The sequence below is a fragment of the Stigmatopora argus genome, chromosome 19, assembly GCF_051989625.1.
Source record: "Stigmatopora argus isolate UIUO_Sarg chromosome 19, RoL_Sarg_1.0, whole genome shotgun sequence".
Lineage (NCBI taxonomy): Eukaryota > Metazoa > Chordata > Actinopteri > Syngnathiformes > Syngnathidae > Stigmatopora > Stigmatopora argus.
The window spans coordinates 13,432,358-13,447,824 of record NC_135405.1 but is presented as its reverse complement, the minus strand read 5'-3'; the positions used below and the strand labels follow the sequence as shown (position 1 = coordinate 13,447,824).

The following is a 15,467-nucleotide window of genomic DNA, read 5'->3' as shown; positions in this document are numbered from 1 at the left end:
ACTTAAACTAATTATCTTACAGGAAACCGTCACCTAAAATTGGTGACGACACTTCCTGTCTGGGCAGGAGGACAACCGCTACATTCACACTAAAGCCACTTCTACGACGGAATTAAGAAAGAAAAAAAAGAAGAAGGGAGATAAAAGTACACATTCCAGGTATCAAGTGGTACTTTAACGCGGCAGGTTAGCGGGCAATGCGCGTTTAACGGGACGTTGTTGGTTTGTTTAGAACAATGTAGCCACTTACTTTTCCATGCGCGCGAGCTAGCAAGGGTTAGCATCGATAGCATCGAGGCCCCCGACCGAATGTGAGCACAAAGGCGGGGAGCCGCTCGTCTCGCATAGGAACAATGTACCCTTCGTGGGGGAACTACGGTGGGACACCTCAAAATTATGGAGGGCCCGGCCAGCGGAAGGTGCCGGGGGGAGCAGGCCACGCCGGAGGAGCGTCGTCGAATTTCGGCTGCATGCAGGCCGCCGCTTCGAGCGGCTCCATGTTCTCCAGCCTGCAAGAGCAGCACCTCCAGCAAATGCAGCAGCTCCAGATGCTGCACCAGAAGCAGCTTCAGAACGTTCTCCACCACGGAAACTCGTCTCCGGCGTTCGGAGGTGGCGCAGGCGGTGGTGGTGGTGGTGGTGGTGGTGGCGGCGGCGGCGGCGCTGCTGCCGCCGCGGGTGCCGGTGCCATGGCACCCTCGGCTGGATACTCTGCGGCGCCGGCGTGGCAGTCGTCGGACACGGTGGCCGGAGTTCAGGCTCACATTAAAGGAGACACTGTCGCCAACAAACCGGACTACTCGCAGCCTCCTCCGTTCCCCACGCAGGAGCACAAAATTGAAGCCCAACAACCGGCTCCTGAACTGCAGGTGGCTAACGCTGCTACGAAAGCTAAAGATGCAAAAGGGACGGAAGCTGTGGCCAAAGACGAAAGCTCCAATTTGCCGGTAATTACTATGAATTTCTGTCTATTGTCGGTCCAAGTAAGAATATGTCAAAGAAGGGTCAAGAGTTGTGTTGGTTTGTTTGGTTATTGCAACTTGCTCGCTGCCATTGATTGGGATAGACGTCCAATTGAGATAATGATGCTAGTACCTATAAACATTTGATCATTGCCATCCTTCGGGGGAATTGTGTGTATGTGTTGATTCACACGGCAGGTTTTACACGTCTGTATTCATGAATACACTTTTACGCAGGATCAACAGCAACTTTGGTACCAGCAGCATTTGCAGAATCTGCAAAAGTTGAAGCAAGAGAAGGCCAAGCAGACCCAAAAGGAGAGCGAGCCCCCCATCAGCCAGGCCGCCCAGCCGCCCCCGCCGCCTCCATCCGAGGCAGCCACGGGCGCGCCTCCTCCGCCACCCCCAAAAGAGGAGCAGCCCGCGCCACCTCCGCCTCCCGAGGTGAGTGTTCTTGCCACGCTTTGGACGGTGGCGATTGGCTCCTCGGGCTACCTTTCTCCCGTTTGTGTGTTTAAGCCCGACCCAAAAGAAGACCCGGAGGAGGCGGACCGTCTCCAGAAGCTGCAGGCCGCGGCGGCCCAGTGGCAACAGGTGCAGCAGCAGAGGGTCAACTTGCATTACCAGGCGCTCATGACGCAACACGAAAAGCTTCAGCATATCCTGGAAAAGTATCAGCCTCTCATTCAGCCGCCTCCAAACCTCCAGGTAGGTCAAAAAGTGACACTTGTTCAGATTTGTCGCCACACAGGTACACATTTTGGGTAAGTGTGACTCTGACTTTATATTTTTTGCAGTCCATGACACCTGAAATGCAACTCCGGCATTACGAAATGCAAAAGCAGCAGTTCACCCCGCTGTTCCAGGATTGGGAAGTGACCTTCAAACTATGGTTTGACCAGTTCCAAACGTATCCGCACAAAGATCAGCTCCACGATTACGAGGACCAATGGAAGCAGTGGCAGACGCAGATGAACGCCACCAATGAGCACCTCCGGGAGACCATCACCGCTCTCACGGCGATGGTGCCGTACGCCTCCATGCAGTATAGCACCTTAGCCATGGGGCAGTACGGCGGTTACCCGGTCCCGGACATGTCGGTGCCACCTCCGCCAATCACTCAACCGCCACTGACTCAGGCGCAATTGAGTCAGCCGCCCCCGCCGCCACCTGCAGTTGCTGATGATTCCACATCCCAGAGTACCCCACCAGGTCCCCCACCGGGTCTGCCGCCGGGCCCGCCGCCAGGTCACCCGCCCGGTCCTCCACCGGGTCACCCGCCCGGTCCTCCACCGGGTCACCCGCCCGGTCCACCCCCGGGTCACCTGTCCGGCCCTCCCCCGGGACACCCCCTGGGCCCGCCTCCGGGACACCCCCCGGGCCCGCCTCCGGGGCACCCTCCCGGCCCTCCGCCGGGTCACCCTCCAGGCCCGCCTCCTGGTCACCCTCCAGGCCCGCCTCCGGGCCACCCGGCCGGCCCTCCGCCGGGTCCCCCGCCAGGTCCGCCGCCCGATCAGAATCACACCCAAACTTCCGTAGCCCCCCCGACGGCAATGGGATCTACCATTAACGTTCCACCACCCAACTTCAACAACATGGGAGGTCCAAGGTCAGTACCAGTGTTTGTGACCCTTTGTCATCAGATATAGATTTTGACTCGACATAATTTGAATGAATCATTGTTTATGACAGTATATATACATTTATGTGGTTTTGCCATTAAAATGTATTTCTCTAACTCTTGGCAGAGGAACCAATCCCAGATTCAACCAGCCGGTGTCCTTTGACGGCAGTCCAAGATTTGGTCATTTTGAGCCTCCTCCTCACTTTCAGCCAGCACAACACGGTTTCAACGGCTCGCAGTTCAACCAACCGGCGTCGCGTTTTAACGGTCCTCCTCGGTTCGATCAACCGAACCAGCGGTTTGGCGGACCGCCACCTTTTAACAAACCGACCTCACGCTTTGACCAGCCCCCTAAGCACATTGATGGCCCACCCAAATCGGAACAGCCACCACCACAACAGCCACCACCACAACAGCCACCACCACAACAGCCACCACCACAACAGCCACCACCACAACAACAGCCACCACCACAACAACCACCACCACAACAACAAGCAACTCCACCACCCAAACCCGTGCGTCAGTCTCGATTTGACCAGCCCCCAAAACAGATTCCTCCTCAGCCCGCCGCCACAGAAAGCTCTCCGGTACCTCCGGCAAAACAGCAAGTCCCCCAGTCTCCGGTCCAACAGGGCCCCAAGCTAACGACCGCTGAGTTGTCTCAATCCGATCAAGTCAAGAGTCAAACTCCATCCGGTCCGACAATTGCCGATCAAAACAAAACGGGCCTTTTTGAGTCGGGGGAATCCGTCGCTCAATCCACAGATGACGATGATAAAATGGACATCTGCAACTCGCCCAAATCTTCTGACACTAAAGTTGTCCAGCCTTCAGCAACTCCCGTCGAACCCCAACGGGCAGTCGATTTGCCAAATTATGGCCCACCAAACGGGCCGCCAAATAACAACAATACCAACCTTCCCCCAATGCTTTCAGACGCGTCATCGAAACAACGGGAGGAGAAACCACCGACACAATTCCATTCGACGCCGGAACTCGTAGGGCCTCCGCCCGGTGGAGGACGAGGTCAACCCTTGGGACCTATGCCGGGCCGAGGACGGGGACATGGGCACGGGCAATTTGGACACAGAGACTTCGGTGGTCATAACACTGGTCCAAATGGGGGGGAGACGCAAGAAATGTCTCATGGATTTATGCCTCCAGAGGAAGAATTTTATGAGCAACAAGAAGAGGACTACGGGTGGCAAGATCCGTCTTACGAGGAGTTTGGTGCCGACGGCTACGAGGAACAGAACGAAGACATTTGGATGCCAGAAGACCATCATTTCCAAGAAGAGGAAGAATATTATGAAGAACCCGTGGAAGAACCTCCAATGGGGGAAATGATGAGAGGACATCCTCCTATATCCCGAGGAGGTCCAATCGTGGGACGCGGTGGACCGCCCATGGGACGAGGCGGTCCGTTCATGGGACGTGGTGCCCCGCCCATGGGACGAGGAGGACCACCCATGGGGCGGGGAGGACCGCCCATGGGGCGGGGAGAACCTCTCCTGGGACGAAGACCACCGCTCCTGGGACGAGGAGGACTACTCACGAGCGGAGGTGGACCGCCATTGGAAGAAGATGGACCGCCGATGGGCCGAGGTGGCTCGCATATGGGTCGAGGTGGCCCGTTTATGGGTCAGAGTGGCCCGCCAGTGGAAGGAGATAGGTCCTCGATGGAAGGTGATGGACCGTCGATGGGCAGAGGTGGTCCGCATATGGGTCGAGGTGCCCCGCATATGGGTCGAGGTGGCCCACATATGGGTCCAGGTGGCCCGCATATGGGTCGAGGTGGCTCGTTTATGGGTCGAGGTGGACCGCCAGTGGAAGGAGATGGGTCGCCGATGGAAGGAGATGGACCGCCGATGGGCCGAGGTGGATCGCATATGGCTCGAGGTGGCCCGCATATGGGTCCTGGTGGCCCGCATATGGGTCGAGGTGGCCCGTTTATGGGTCGAGGTGGCCCACCAGTGGAAGGAGATAGGTCGCCGATGGAAGGAGATGGACCGCCGATGGGCCGAGGTGGATCGCATATGGGTCGGGGTGGCCCGCATATGGGTCCAGGTGGCCCGTTTATGGGTCGAGGTGGCCCACCAGTGGAAGGAGAAGGGTCGCCGATGGAAGGAGATGGACCGCCGATGGGCCGAGGTGGATCGCATATGGGTCGGGGTGGCCCGCATATGGGTCCAGGTGGCCCACATATGGGTCGAGGTGGCCCGTTTATGGGTCGAGGTGGCCCACCAGTGGAAGGAGAAGCGTCGCCGATGGAAGGAGATGGACCACCGATGGGCATAGGGGGCCCGCATATGGGTCGAGGGGGCTCGCAAATGGGTCGAGGGGGCCCGTTTATGGGTCGAGGTGGACCGTTTATGGGCAGAGGTGGCCCGCAGATGGGTAGACCAGATCTAGAAATTGATTCAGAAGATCCAGATATTGATGCAGGAGGTCCGCCCATGGGTCGTGGAGGTCCATCCATGAGTCGCGGAGGTCCCTCCATGGGTCGCGGAGGTCCCCCCATGGGTCGCGGAGGTCCCATGGGGAGAGGTGGCCCACACATGGGGATAAGGGAACCCATGGACGGTCAATGGGAAGAAACCGAGCCACCCGAGTACTTCTATGAAGAAGAAGAAGAACCTTACTGGGGGCAGGATAGTCCGCCAATGAGAGGGATGAGACCCCCATTTGCATCTGGTCGTGGTCATCCTCCACGTGGCCATTCTGCTTTTATGCGGGGTCGTGGAATCCCTCAGCGTCTGGGGCGTGGGCCAATGGACGAAGAGGCCTTTCCCTACGGCATGGAGCATTGCGACATGGACCAAGACGATCCTTATATGGCGCGTGGTGACCAGCCTCACCCTAACTTCATGCACCCGGGTGCGGGCCGGGGAAGGTGCCCGCCCCCACCGCCTCATGAACTTATAGATCCAGACCCCGAACATTTTTTTCACAATGACATGGAGCGCGAACCCGACTGGAAACCACCCTACGGCAGACGTCCCCCAATGCCCCACGAGATCATCGAAAGGGGACGAGGACCCGTGGGTCGCGGGATGCCACGAGGCGCCATGCGTCCGGGTGTCCCCCACCCACAGGAAGAAGGTTTCGGCTACGGTTTTGCCGAGGAGTACCCCCACGGAGAACCCGCTTTCGGGCACGAGGAAGACGGCTTTCAGGGACCGAGGCGCGAGGGCGGGTTCTTTGACCCCCAATGGGACAGAGAGCCGTCCCCGTCGGAGAAATTCCGAGGTGAACGCTGGCCGGAGGGCATGGAGCGGGGTCCTCCTCGTGGATTTGAAGATTTCGACCGCAGAAGAGGCGAGGTCAGGGGTCGAGATTTCGCCGGGGAGCCGCCGGGCGACCCGGCAAGGCCTCCGGAATGGGATCGCCCTTCCCGATTCGACTCCCCGGGAGAGCGGATGTACCCCCCTTATCAGAACCGCAGAGACGAGCCCACGTCGGATAGACCTCCGCTCCAAAACGAAGCCGGTAGCAACCCAGCGGAGAATTCGGCGGAGCAACCCGGAGGCAACGTCCTCGCCCTTTCCCAGCGGCAACACGAAATCATTTTGAAGGCCGCCCAAGAACTGAAGCGGATAAGGTAGCTAACATCGTGCCAACCACCCCGTGGGAAATTGTTCTAACTTTCTCTGCTTTCTTGCTTTTCACAGGGAACAACAGGAGGGGAAGCCAGATCCTGTATCTCAGCGCGCGGCGGGCGACTCGATACCCGACCTTCCCGCGGGTCTCCTTGGGTTGGAGATCCCGGTAGAAGTCAGGAATGCTCTGAAGGTAACCTTTGGATTCATTTAGCGCGGAATACTGGCATTATGCGTCGGGCTTGCTAAGGTCTTCCCTGTTTGTGTTCCAGGGTATGGCCGCAACTGCTCAAATGCCCAAAACGCCGTCTTGGGACGCCAATCCTGCGGCTCCCATGGTTCCAAAGACCGTGGATTACGGGCACGGACACGGTAGGCGTTAGCAAAGCAGCACGGTGGGAATTTGAAGCCTTTTCCAGGTTGTGATGGCCAATTTATGTTTTAGAACCCGGCACCACCGTCGAACGGATCGCTTATGGCGAGAGGGTCGTGTTGAGACCGGAACCAGACCGAGGCTATGAAAAAGGTGGCTTTCATTTTGGAACAGATAACATTTAGCGATTTTGTTGTTGTTGTTGCGTTGGCTAAATGTTCTTGTCCTTCCAGAACCTCTTCGAGAACCTTTCGGCAGGGATCCCTTTTTCGATCGGCGCCCGGACCCTTTTATGGACCGCCAGGACTACAACCGGGAAAGAGAATTCTTCCGTGATAAACCTCCGCAAGATTACGAACGAGAACGATTCGGGAGGGAACGTTACCCTCCGAGAGACGAGAGGTAGCGCCTTAGCCAATCATTTTCTACATTTCCGACCTAGGCGTATACGTAATATCCTTTTGTCCGTCTCAAATCCAAGCTCGCTAATGATGCTAGACGAAAGGTACTGCATCTCGGTGTTGTTTTGGTCCGAGACTAACGATCCAATGAAACACGTTTGCGCTTTCTTGGCACGCAGGCACCCGCTTCGTCCAGGCTACCGGGAACGAGAACGCGAATTCCGGGAGCGGGACCGCAGCGGCAGCCGAGAACGGGAGGATCCTTTCGGAAGGCCCGCCTTCGACCGGCCGCACTACGAGCGACCCGGGATGGACCGCGGCGGACCCGAACGCTACGGCCCCAACGCGCCGCCATCGCCTTTCGGTAAATGGCCGATATTTCGGAAACGCCCAAACCGGCTTTTCCCCTCTGACAACGTATCATCTCGTAGACAGAAGAGGTTACCCCGAGGAGCGAGGAGGACCCCCCAGCGGACCTCCCCTGCCCACGCCACCTCAGCCACTCCCCCAAGTCGAGAAGAAGCCCGAGATTAAGAACGTGGACGATATCCTCAAACCCCCCGGACGAATGTCGCGACCCGAGAGGGTACTTGTCGTCGTCTCGATTGGAAACGCTTTGTTATCGGGAGCTTGTTTTTTTACCCTTGAACCCCCCCCCCTGACAGATTGTCGTCATCATGCGGGGGCTACCCGGGAGTGGAAAGAGCCACGTGGCCAAACTCATACGGGTCGGTATCGAACCGCCGCTCTGTTTGTTTGTTTTTGTCAAAGAGCTAAAAAATAAATGGATGGCGCCATTTTTCAACCTACAGGATAAAGAGGTGGACTGCGGCGGCGCCCCGCCGAGAGTTCTGGTTTTAGACGACTATTTCATGACGGAGGTGGAAAAGGTGGAGAAGGACCCCGACACGGGGAGGCGGGTCAAAAGGAAGGTGAGGACAAAAGATCATTTTTTATGGGGGTGAGGTGACTCAAATATTAACACGACTGATTATCAGGTACTGGAATACGAGTTTGAGCCAGAACTGGAAGGGATGTACCGCATCAGCATGCTGAAAACGTTCAAGAAGACGCTGGACGATGGCTTTTTCCCCTTCATCATCTTGGACACCATCAACGACCGCGTCAGCCATTTTGAGCAGTTCTGGAGCGCCGCCAAAACCAAAGGATTTGAGGTGTGTCTCAGAAAAAGAGAGAGAGAAATAATTCATCTTCCAATCTTCACGTCCTTATCGCTCACGTCTTTCTTCCCAGGTTTACATCGCGGAAATCACCGCCGACACCCACACTTGCGCAAAGAGAAACACCCACGCGCGCACGCTCAAAGATATTATGAAGGTGAGAAAATGCAGACATTTTTGGGGGAAAAGTCGGATTTTTGATGCCTCGTCCTGAAATGCAGATGTCCAACAACTGGGAGTCCACGCCTCGTCACATGGTCCGCCTAGATGTGCGAGCCCTGCTGCAGGACGCCGCCATCGAGGAGGTCAGTCTGACCGGCTAAGGTCGTCATTTCGACCGCCATTTATGATTGGACGCTTGACTAAAACGGGCGGCTTTGTCGCTAGGTGGAAATGGAAGACTTCAATCCGGAGGAGGAGCCTAAAGAAGCCAAAAGGGAGGAGGAAGAAGAGGGTGATCTGGTAGGACATGACGCACTTTTATCTTATTCTACGCGTGCAAAGTTGTTTATGAAATAATTACTCCATATGAGTCATTGCCGTGTATCATGGGATGTTTACATTCAAAGATAGGCAAGCCACTGATAATTGAATGAAATGCTTTTATTGTCATTTAAAGCTGCAGGGTGCAAAGAAGACAAAAAATGGGGTTATATTTAAAAAAAAAAATGACAGTAGTCGTGATGTTACGAAATGATCAGTTGCCACTATGAAATAGGAAGTAGACTTGGTTATGTTCATATTTTGTTGAACCGCAATTTTTCTTGATTTAAAAGAAAAGTTTTGAAAAACTATTTCCAAACTTTTGTCAGTGATGGGTCATTTCAGTGACCATTCTTCATTTTTCTTTGACACAAAGCGACCAAAGATGTTGTTGATGTTTGGAATGAGTCTATTTGATGTTATATATTTTACACTTCATTAATTACTTTGGGTAAAAACATGATCTGTATTTTAACCAGTGATTGTGACAATATACCAATTTGGTGATAAATTGCGATATTTTTTTGGGATGCTAGCAAGTTAGCGATATGGTCCTGGCAAGTATGGAAATATAATTTTTTTTAAAGATGCTACAAAAATTTTGTGTGTTAACTCAGTGGCACTCAAACGTGAGCATCAAATCCGTCAAATTTAATATAATTTGACACCTATTGTTGTCCATGGCGGGAAACGAGTACCTTTTTTAAAGTAGCTTTAATATTATCAAAGGTTGGTGACCCCTGATTTTGACATTTTTTTCATGTTTTGCATTTAATCCACTTGTTTGCTGTAGTTTTGCTGATGCAAAATATTTCAAGTCACATTTTTTGTGTAGTTTCCGTAGCAACGTCATTGTCAAAGTGCTTTTTGTTGGTACGTTTTCAGCAGAAAATGAGATGAACAATTAGCATTGGTGCCTATTTTTCAGAGGAATAGGAAGTCTTTTATGATTTGTCATTCCCCTTGATTGTCGACATTTTGCAATTGTTTTAGTTGTTGAAAGAATTTCCCTTTTATCTTGACAAAAAAAGTTAGCTAATAATTCAAATCTGGATGGAATGTGGACCGTCCATTTATGGTAAGCTCAAATGACACATTATCTAATCTTGAACGTGAATAATGATATTCATTCAAAGCATCTCCATGTGAAATGTTGCAATTTTCTTGTCGTACTTTTCTACACTATTTACAATAACATTGTTTACAACAACTGTTTAACTTTGAGAAATAACCAATGCTCCGTGATTTGTATGATCTTTGTGTGTTGCACTTCTAATGGTAGATCTCATTTGTGAATGACGCAAAATATGAATATATGTATACAAAACAGTGGTATTTAAAATTGGTAAATATTGAGTGGAATTTATTGTATAACATTTGCTTTGTTAGCTCATTTCTAGCGTTGATGAGCTCTTTTTTTGCAGCTAATTCTCTTATGTTGCTTTCCTGTCGAGATGTTTAACTTGTGGAGTGTCTTTTTACAAATATCTAGGGCTACATTCCAAAAAGCAAATGGGAGATGGATACTTCGGAAGCAAAACTCGGTAAGTCAACCTCTCGTCCGTTCCTCTTCACATTCGACGCTTGTCTTTGTGATTTGCAGTTTTTACGAGCGTTTCTTTGCCGCCATTGAAAATTTGCTGACGTTTCTCCGCTATTTTTTGTTGTTAAAATTCCTTAAAATTGAACGACAAGGTGCATTTTATAAAACTGCAAAACTTAAGATGGCAACTGTCGAAAAATTGTATAGAACTTAAAGAAGGAAATGTTTAGTGACATGTGGCATACCCTACTTATTTACAGTATGTAGATTTTATGCTTGCACAAGCTATTAGCATGCTAAAATTTAATGAAAGACACTTTTATATGCACATTGTGAATGTTGTTAAAGACAGTCAATGTTTTAAGTGTCTGTGTGTGAGCTGTGGCAGGCAGCATGGTCTTGTCTTTTGTGTTTTAGGATAGTATAGTGAGTAAAAAACAAAAATATAAAAGCAGAATTTTTTTTTAAAAAAGCTAATATTCCGGTTTGTTACACTGAAATAATTCAGGGTTCTCCCCAGTGCTTTATAAGCCTGGCGGGCTGCCGCTTTTTAGCTACGTCTGGCAATGCGTTTGAAAGTTAAATTAATAAAATGCTAGTATTTAAAAATATATATATTTCTGGGAAACCCCCTGCTTAACATGACAACATGCTATTTTTGCATTTGATGATAGGAGCTAGCAGCCAGCATCTTAACCTGCACTCCAAGTGTAGCACTGCTTTTCAGCTATTTTTCAGTACTTAGCTAACGCTATACGGCTTTTCTCCAGACGAGCTGCTTATCATTAGCATGAGCAATTGAATTGAAATCTTAGCATATGATGATAGAAGCTAAGAGCCAGCACCTTGGTACCTAAAGTATCACGTCAAATTGGACACGGACAAATAAGAGATGACATAATTTTCAGTGATAATTGACAGGATTATATTTAAGCTAAATAGCGATGCATCTTTTCTACAGACAAGCTGGACGGTTTGGGGAGCAGCAGCAAGAGGAAGCGCGACGACGCGGGCATGGAGGACTACCTTCAGCTGCCGGACGACTACGCCACCCGCAAGTCTCAGCCGGGGAAAAAGAGGGTAAACAAACGGCCCCTAACCATTGGCGTCCATTTCTAGCTGACGGCATTCCTTTTTTGGTAGAAACCGCGACCCTTTAAACCGTGTTAAAACAAATGCCGGTGCGACTTTTCTCCACCCCGGTTGGCTTAGGTGCGATGGGCCGACCTGGAAGAGCAAAAGGACGCCGATCGCAAGCGAGCTATCGGCTTCGTGGTGGGCCAAACGGACTGGGAAAAAATCACCGACGATAGCGGACGACTTGCACAGAAAGCGCTCAACCGGACAAAATATTTCTAAAAGATCATTTTTTAAAACCCTCCTTTTTCTGTTTGCGTTCAAGGTACGTCTCCCATTTTTATCACTCTTGTTTCGTAGGTAGCCATCTTTGTATGCTATTTCATTTCACATGCTAATTGTTAACACCAGCAAGTGAGTCATGAAGAATTGATTGCATAGTAAAAGGAATTAAAGTAATTATTTCAAATTTATAGACGAAAAAAAGTTATGGAGGTTTCTATTAATGCCAAAATCACCATTTATTATTTATTTTTTTCTGGACAGATGGCCAAGATGGTGAACAAGACTCTTCTTCAAGTCTCCATTTTTTTTTTGTAATTGATGATAGCTCACCATTTTTTTTTTTAGGTTTAGGTCATCATCGTTCTACTAGTTATGTATCCAGACATGGTTTGTGAATGTTTTATATCTGTACTTATGTTTCTTCAACCGTGTTAACTGTTTGAAAACAATAAAAAAAAAAACAAATAACCAATTTGCGGCGTGGCTTGGAATTGTTTCCGTTGTGCTTTCAGAACTGGATCGAATAGGTTTGAGATTTGGCGTTCCACAGGGCTCAATCTTGGCGCCCCTACTGTTCATTGGCCATCCAAAGAAACCGTTCTTTAAAAGCTCTAAGGTAGGATTTGTTTTTTTTTGTCACTTTAGGTAGCCGTAAAGCATTTAAACTTAAATTGTAGGGGTTTTCGTACGTTTAAAAACAGGTCTTGGTTCAGAACTACTTGATTCTTTTACTTGGTTTTGGTCTCATTGTGGCCTCCCCGTTGGAATGGATTGGTCGCAACTCTTGGGCATTTTCAGTCCTGGCAGGAAATCCTTTTTTGACCAATCTCCTTGATGTCAGGATAACTTTAGTATAGCACATTGAAGCTGTATTTGGGATTCGGAAATCTGAAGACAGGAAGATTCACTTTTTGGAAATATTTCCGTCCCGGACGAAGCACCTGGAAATTTTCATCTTCTCCGTTTGGACCGTTAAGTCGAAGACAAGACCGGAATTTCCTGAAGACTAAAGAACATCTTGGTGAGTATGAAGAAGAAAATGTTGGATTTCTGACGTTATGCTTATGTTAGAATTTGTTGTTGTAATGATGTTTGAATAAATGTCTTTTTTTTACGACAGTTGCAAGCGTTTTATTATCCCGAGAGGCCTACTCAAAACTGTCGTGACCATTTCGTGTAGACGATAATTCTTTATTACATCTCTGGACCAAAAATCTTGGAATCGGAAAACTGGGATTACCGTAACATTATCGAGCAGAAAAGCAAACTCTACAGTGTTGTACAAATGGAATCCTCTTTTTCTCGGCATTGAACGTGATGGCTCCCAAATGTTCCACACGGTTCTTCCGTACGTGGCCAAGTCTTGAATCGAGCTGGAACGTCAGCATCCAGTTTGGAGATGATCTTGTAGATGGTCTTCTTCCAGGACGGATTTCGGTCCTTGGCCGCGGAAATGGCCGCGTAGAATTCCCGCAGCGTAATCTCCGCCACTTCCAGGAAGCCATCGGGCACCTGGATTCAAATCAAAATTGTTAATGAATCTGTTTTTAGATTAGAAATAATTTGATTTCTTTATTTTTTTTGCCCATCCCAGTCCAAATGGATGTCAATCACTCTCAATGGTACCAAAGGATTAGCAACAATTTTTCAACTCTTTGACTGTCGTGAATTCTAATAATATTTTCATGTTTATTAATGTTGACCTCGATCTATCCATGTATCATAAAATGTCCACAAATGTATTGTCTTCTGAAGATTGGATGTTCTAGGAGGCTTTTCCTGACTTTATTTTTTAACAGTCACTGCTAAAGAGAAGCTTCTTCAAAAGGTAACAGTCGGAACAAAGTTTACAAATTAATACAACACTTTTGAATGTCTTTTTTTCTATGTTTGAAGCTTCTGTTGCCATAAAAAGCAAATTGATGTGTTTTTTTGTCCCAATATTTGAAGTATATTTTTCAGTCATTCATAGTTACTTGAAGGAAGAACATTTTATTGTCTTAATGTAACTAAAGCATCACTGAGACTTCAATAATGTTTGTGTTGTCAGTGTGGCCTAAAAACGACCTTCTTGGGGTTAATTCATCGTAAAATCTTGGAAGCCGTTGCCCTCTTTTCTCGACCCGTGGCCGATATTTAAGCGAAAATAATAACTTAACTGTCTTGGCCTACCTGGAAGTCTCCGCCTTTGTTGTAGTGCCCGTTGAGGGCTCTGAAAAGTTCCGACTCTCTCCCCACAGAGAGCGCCCCCTTCGCGTGGGCCGTCCCCTCCGCGGCGGCGGCGGCGTGGCGTGCAAACTTCTCCATCTGGATGTAGTAGAACTCCCGGAAGTTACTGAACCACTTGACCAGCTGCGAGGCGATGCAGCGCCTGAACTGAAGGAAAGGTAAGCCTGGATCGTCACCCCCGTCTATGTACATTGTGTCCCTCCCTTTTTCAATAAAATGAGAGAACCAGAACCGCGTCCGGCCTCTGTCTTGCGTCTTACCCGCACGTCGCGGAAACACGTCTTCAGGACCAGCGAGCTGGGGTAGCGGGTGTAGAAGAACATCAGCTTGGCCTTTTTCAGGTGCTTGGTGGTCAGACCCTCCTGGGGGGGGAACAGGTAAGGAGGACATAGTACGGTACGGTTTTTAACCCATTTTCCGTCCCCCAGGGTTTACGAAATAGCGCGTTATTTCGATCGGTTTCTCGTTGCGGTGGCGAAGGATACGTTTAGGGCGTAAAGATGACCCTGGAGAATGCCGTTGGACCCCGTCTTGATGCGTGGGAAGCAAAGGCTGTCCAAAATCCTGGTGTCCACAGCGGTGAGGGATCCGGAACGGACTTTGACAGAGTCCCGTACCAAGGTCTTCTCGGTACGCCCCAGTTCCGACTCTGGATTTAGAGTCTCGTCAGATTCCTGGTCTCGGCAAGTTAATCTGTGAACTTGACTTCCCAAGGGGTCCGGTCTTTGGACCACTAGAGCGAGAGCTTCAGTTTGAACATCAAGTAGCTCATTAGAACTGGTTGATGGCTTCAAGTTCTTTAGGAAAGGCGCCGTTTGCTCTTTTTGCCATTTCTTCTTAAGCGGAAAGTTTTTGAAAATGGAGTCGACGCTTTTACTCACGGCTCTCGAGAGTTCTTCCTTCAGAACATCCGCCATGACTTTTTCAGGTCGGAGGGGAAGACCCGTCAAGTTTACCTTCTCGCATCCAGGGTATCCGCCACATGCCAGGTTTTCAAACTCCCGGTAAGAGTCCCGATTCCTTGGCGTCACGTCGGAAGAACAGTTTTTCCACGTCGGGTCGTCTGGAAGGAGTTGGGAAGAATCTGGCTTGTGGTTTACCTGTGAGACTTCTTTCATCTCCCAACCGGACGAGCCCGTTGCCATGCCCCGGATGATATTCTCCACCCGGGCTCGCTTCGCTTGATGGCCGCTCCATTTGACGGCGGACGCTTGCGACTCGCCGCCATTACGGTAAAGACTTTCCAGTAACATCCTGTTCATCTGGCTACTTTTTTGGGAGAAGGATTCTTGTGATTCGCACTCCAAAGGAGGAAGATGCTCAGTGGCGTGATCGTCCATGCGGTTGCCGGGATACGCCATTTTGGACCACATACTCAAATTCATCCTGCTTTACAAAGTTACAGGTAAAAAAAGGCAATGTTTACAAAGTACACTTAAAAATGCACAGTAGCCAAGAACATTTTATTCAACAATAATATGTATCGGACATTGTGGCAACATTTTATATAAGAGAAACATCAACATACAGTTTAGAATAATAATATTCATAATAATACCTACCTGATTTCCACTTGCTGTATTTAGAAGGATGGAGAACAGAAGCAGAGCGGCTCTTTTAAAATGTGACGGGGTTGGGCCAACTAGTAAAGCCCACCCGCTTTTTAAACTCCCAACCAATCAACAGGCAGTAAAAGGTTGTCTTTAT

General features: G+C 49.7%; 2 protein-coding genes across 2 annotated transcripts; one reads left to right on the top strand and one right to left on the bottom strand.

The window, feature by feature from the left end:
* The first annotated feature begins 38 nt into the window (after positions 1-38).
* ylpm1 (YLP motif containing 1) lies at positions 39-12,419 on the top strand. Its single transcript, XM_077587484.1, has 21 exons — positions 39-947; positions 1,200-1,406; positions 1,482-1,670; positions 1,760-2,571; positions 2,711-6,190; positions 6,261-6,381; positions 6,461-6,560; positions 6,634-6,714; positions 6,795-6,963; positions 7,142-7,326; positions 7,394-7,548; positions 7,628-7,690; positions 7,775-7,894; positions 7,961-8,137; positions 8,217-8,300; positions 8,365-8,448; positions 8,531-8,605; positions 10,119-10,170; positions 11,131-11,249; positions 11,382-11,571; positions 11,793-12,419. The coding sequence occupies exons 1-20, from the start codon at positions 354-356 to the stop codon at positions 11,526-11,528; spliced, it is 7,014 nt and encodes a 2,337-aa protein (XP_077443610.1). The 5' UTR covers positions 39-353; the 3' UTR covers positions 11,529-11,571; positions 11,793-12,419.
* Positions 12,420-12,800: 381 nt separating this feature from the next.
* Positions 12,801-15,150, bottom strand: LOC144065006 (uncharacterized). Its single transcript, XM_077587938.1, has 4 exons — positions 14,231-15,150; positions 14,021-14,185; positions 13,704-13,907; positions 12,801-13,043 (listed from the first exon to the last, which is right to left on the bottom strand). Exons 1-4 carry the CDS (start codon positions 15,143-15,145, stop codon positions 12,801-12,803), a joined length of 1,527 nt encoding a protein of 508 aa, XP_077444064.1. The 5' UTR covers positions 15,146-15,150.
* Between the last annotated feature and the right edge of the window lie 317 nt (positions 15,151-15,467).

What these genes read in the sequence shown, in the direction of transcription:
- ylpm1 (XM_077587484.1), top strand. Translation starts at nt 354, where the DNA reads ATGTACCCTTCGTGGGGGAACTACGGTGGGACACCTCAAAATTATGGA. An exon ending in CGCCACCTCCGCCTCCCGAG is followed by an intron (nt 1,407 to 1,481) that starts GTGAGTGTTCTT and finishes TGTGTGTTTAAG; the next exon opens with CCCGACCCAAAAGAAGACCC. An exon ending in CCAAAACCAAAGGATTTGAG is followed by an intron (nt 8,138 to 8,216) that starts GTGTGTCTCAGA and finishes CTTTCTTCCCAG; the next exon opens with GTTTACATCGCGGAAATCAC.
- LOC144065006 (XM_077587938.1), bottom strand. Translation starts at nt 15,145, where the DNA reads ATGAATTTGAGTATGTGGTCCAAAATGGCGTATCCCGGCAACCGCATG. An exon ending in TAAACGTATCCTTCGCCACC is followed by an intron (nt 14,186 to 14,230) that starts GCAACGAGAAAC and finishes TCGTAAACCCTG; the next exon opens with GGGGACGGAAAATGGGTTAA. An exon ending in ACAAAGGCGGAGACTTCCAG is followed by an intron (nt 13,044 to 13,703) that starts GTAGGCCAAGAC and finishes ATTTGAATCCAG; the next exon opens with GTGCCCGATGGCTTCCTGGA.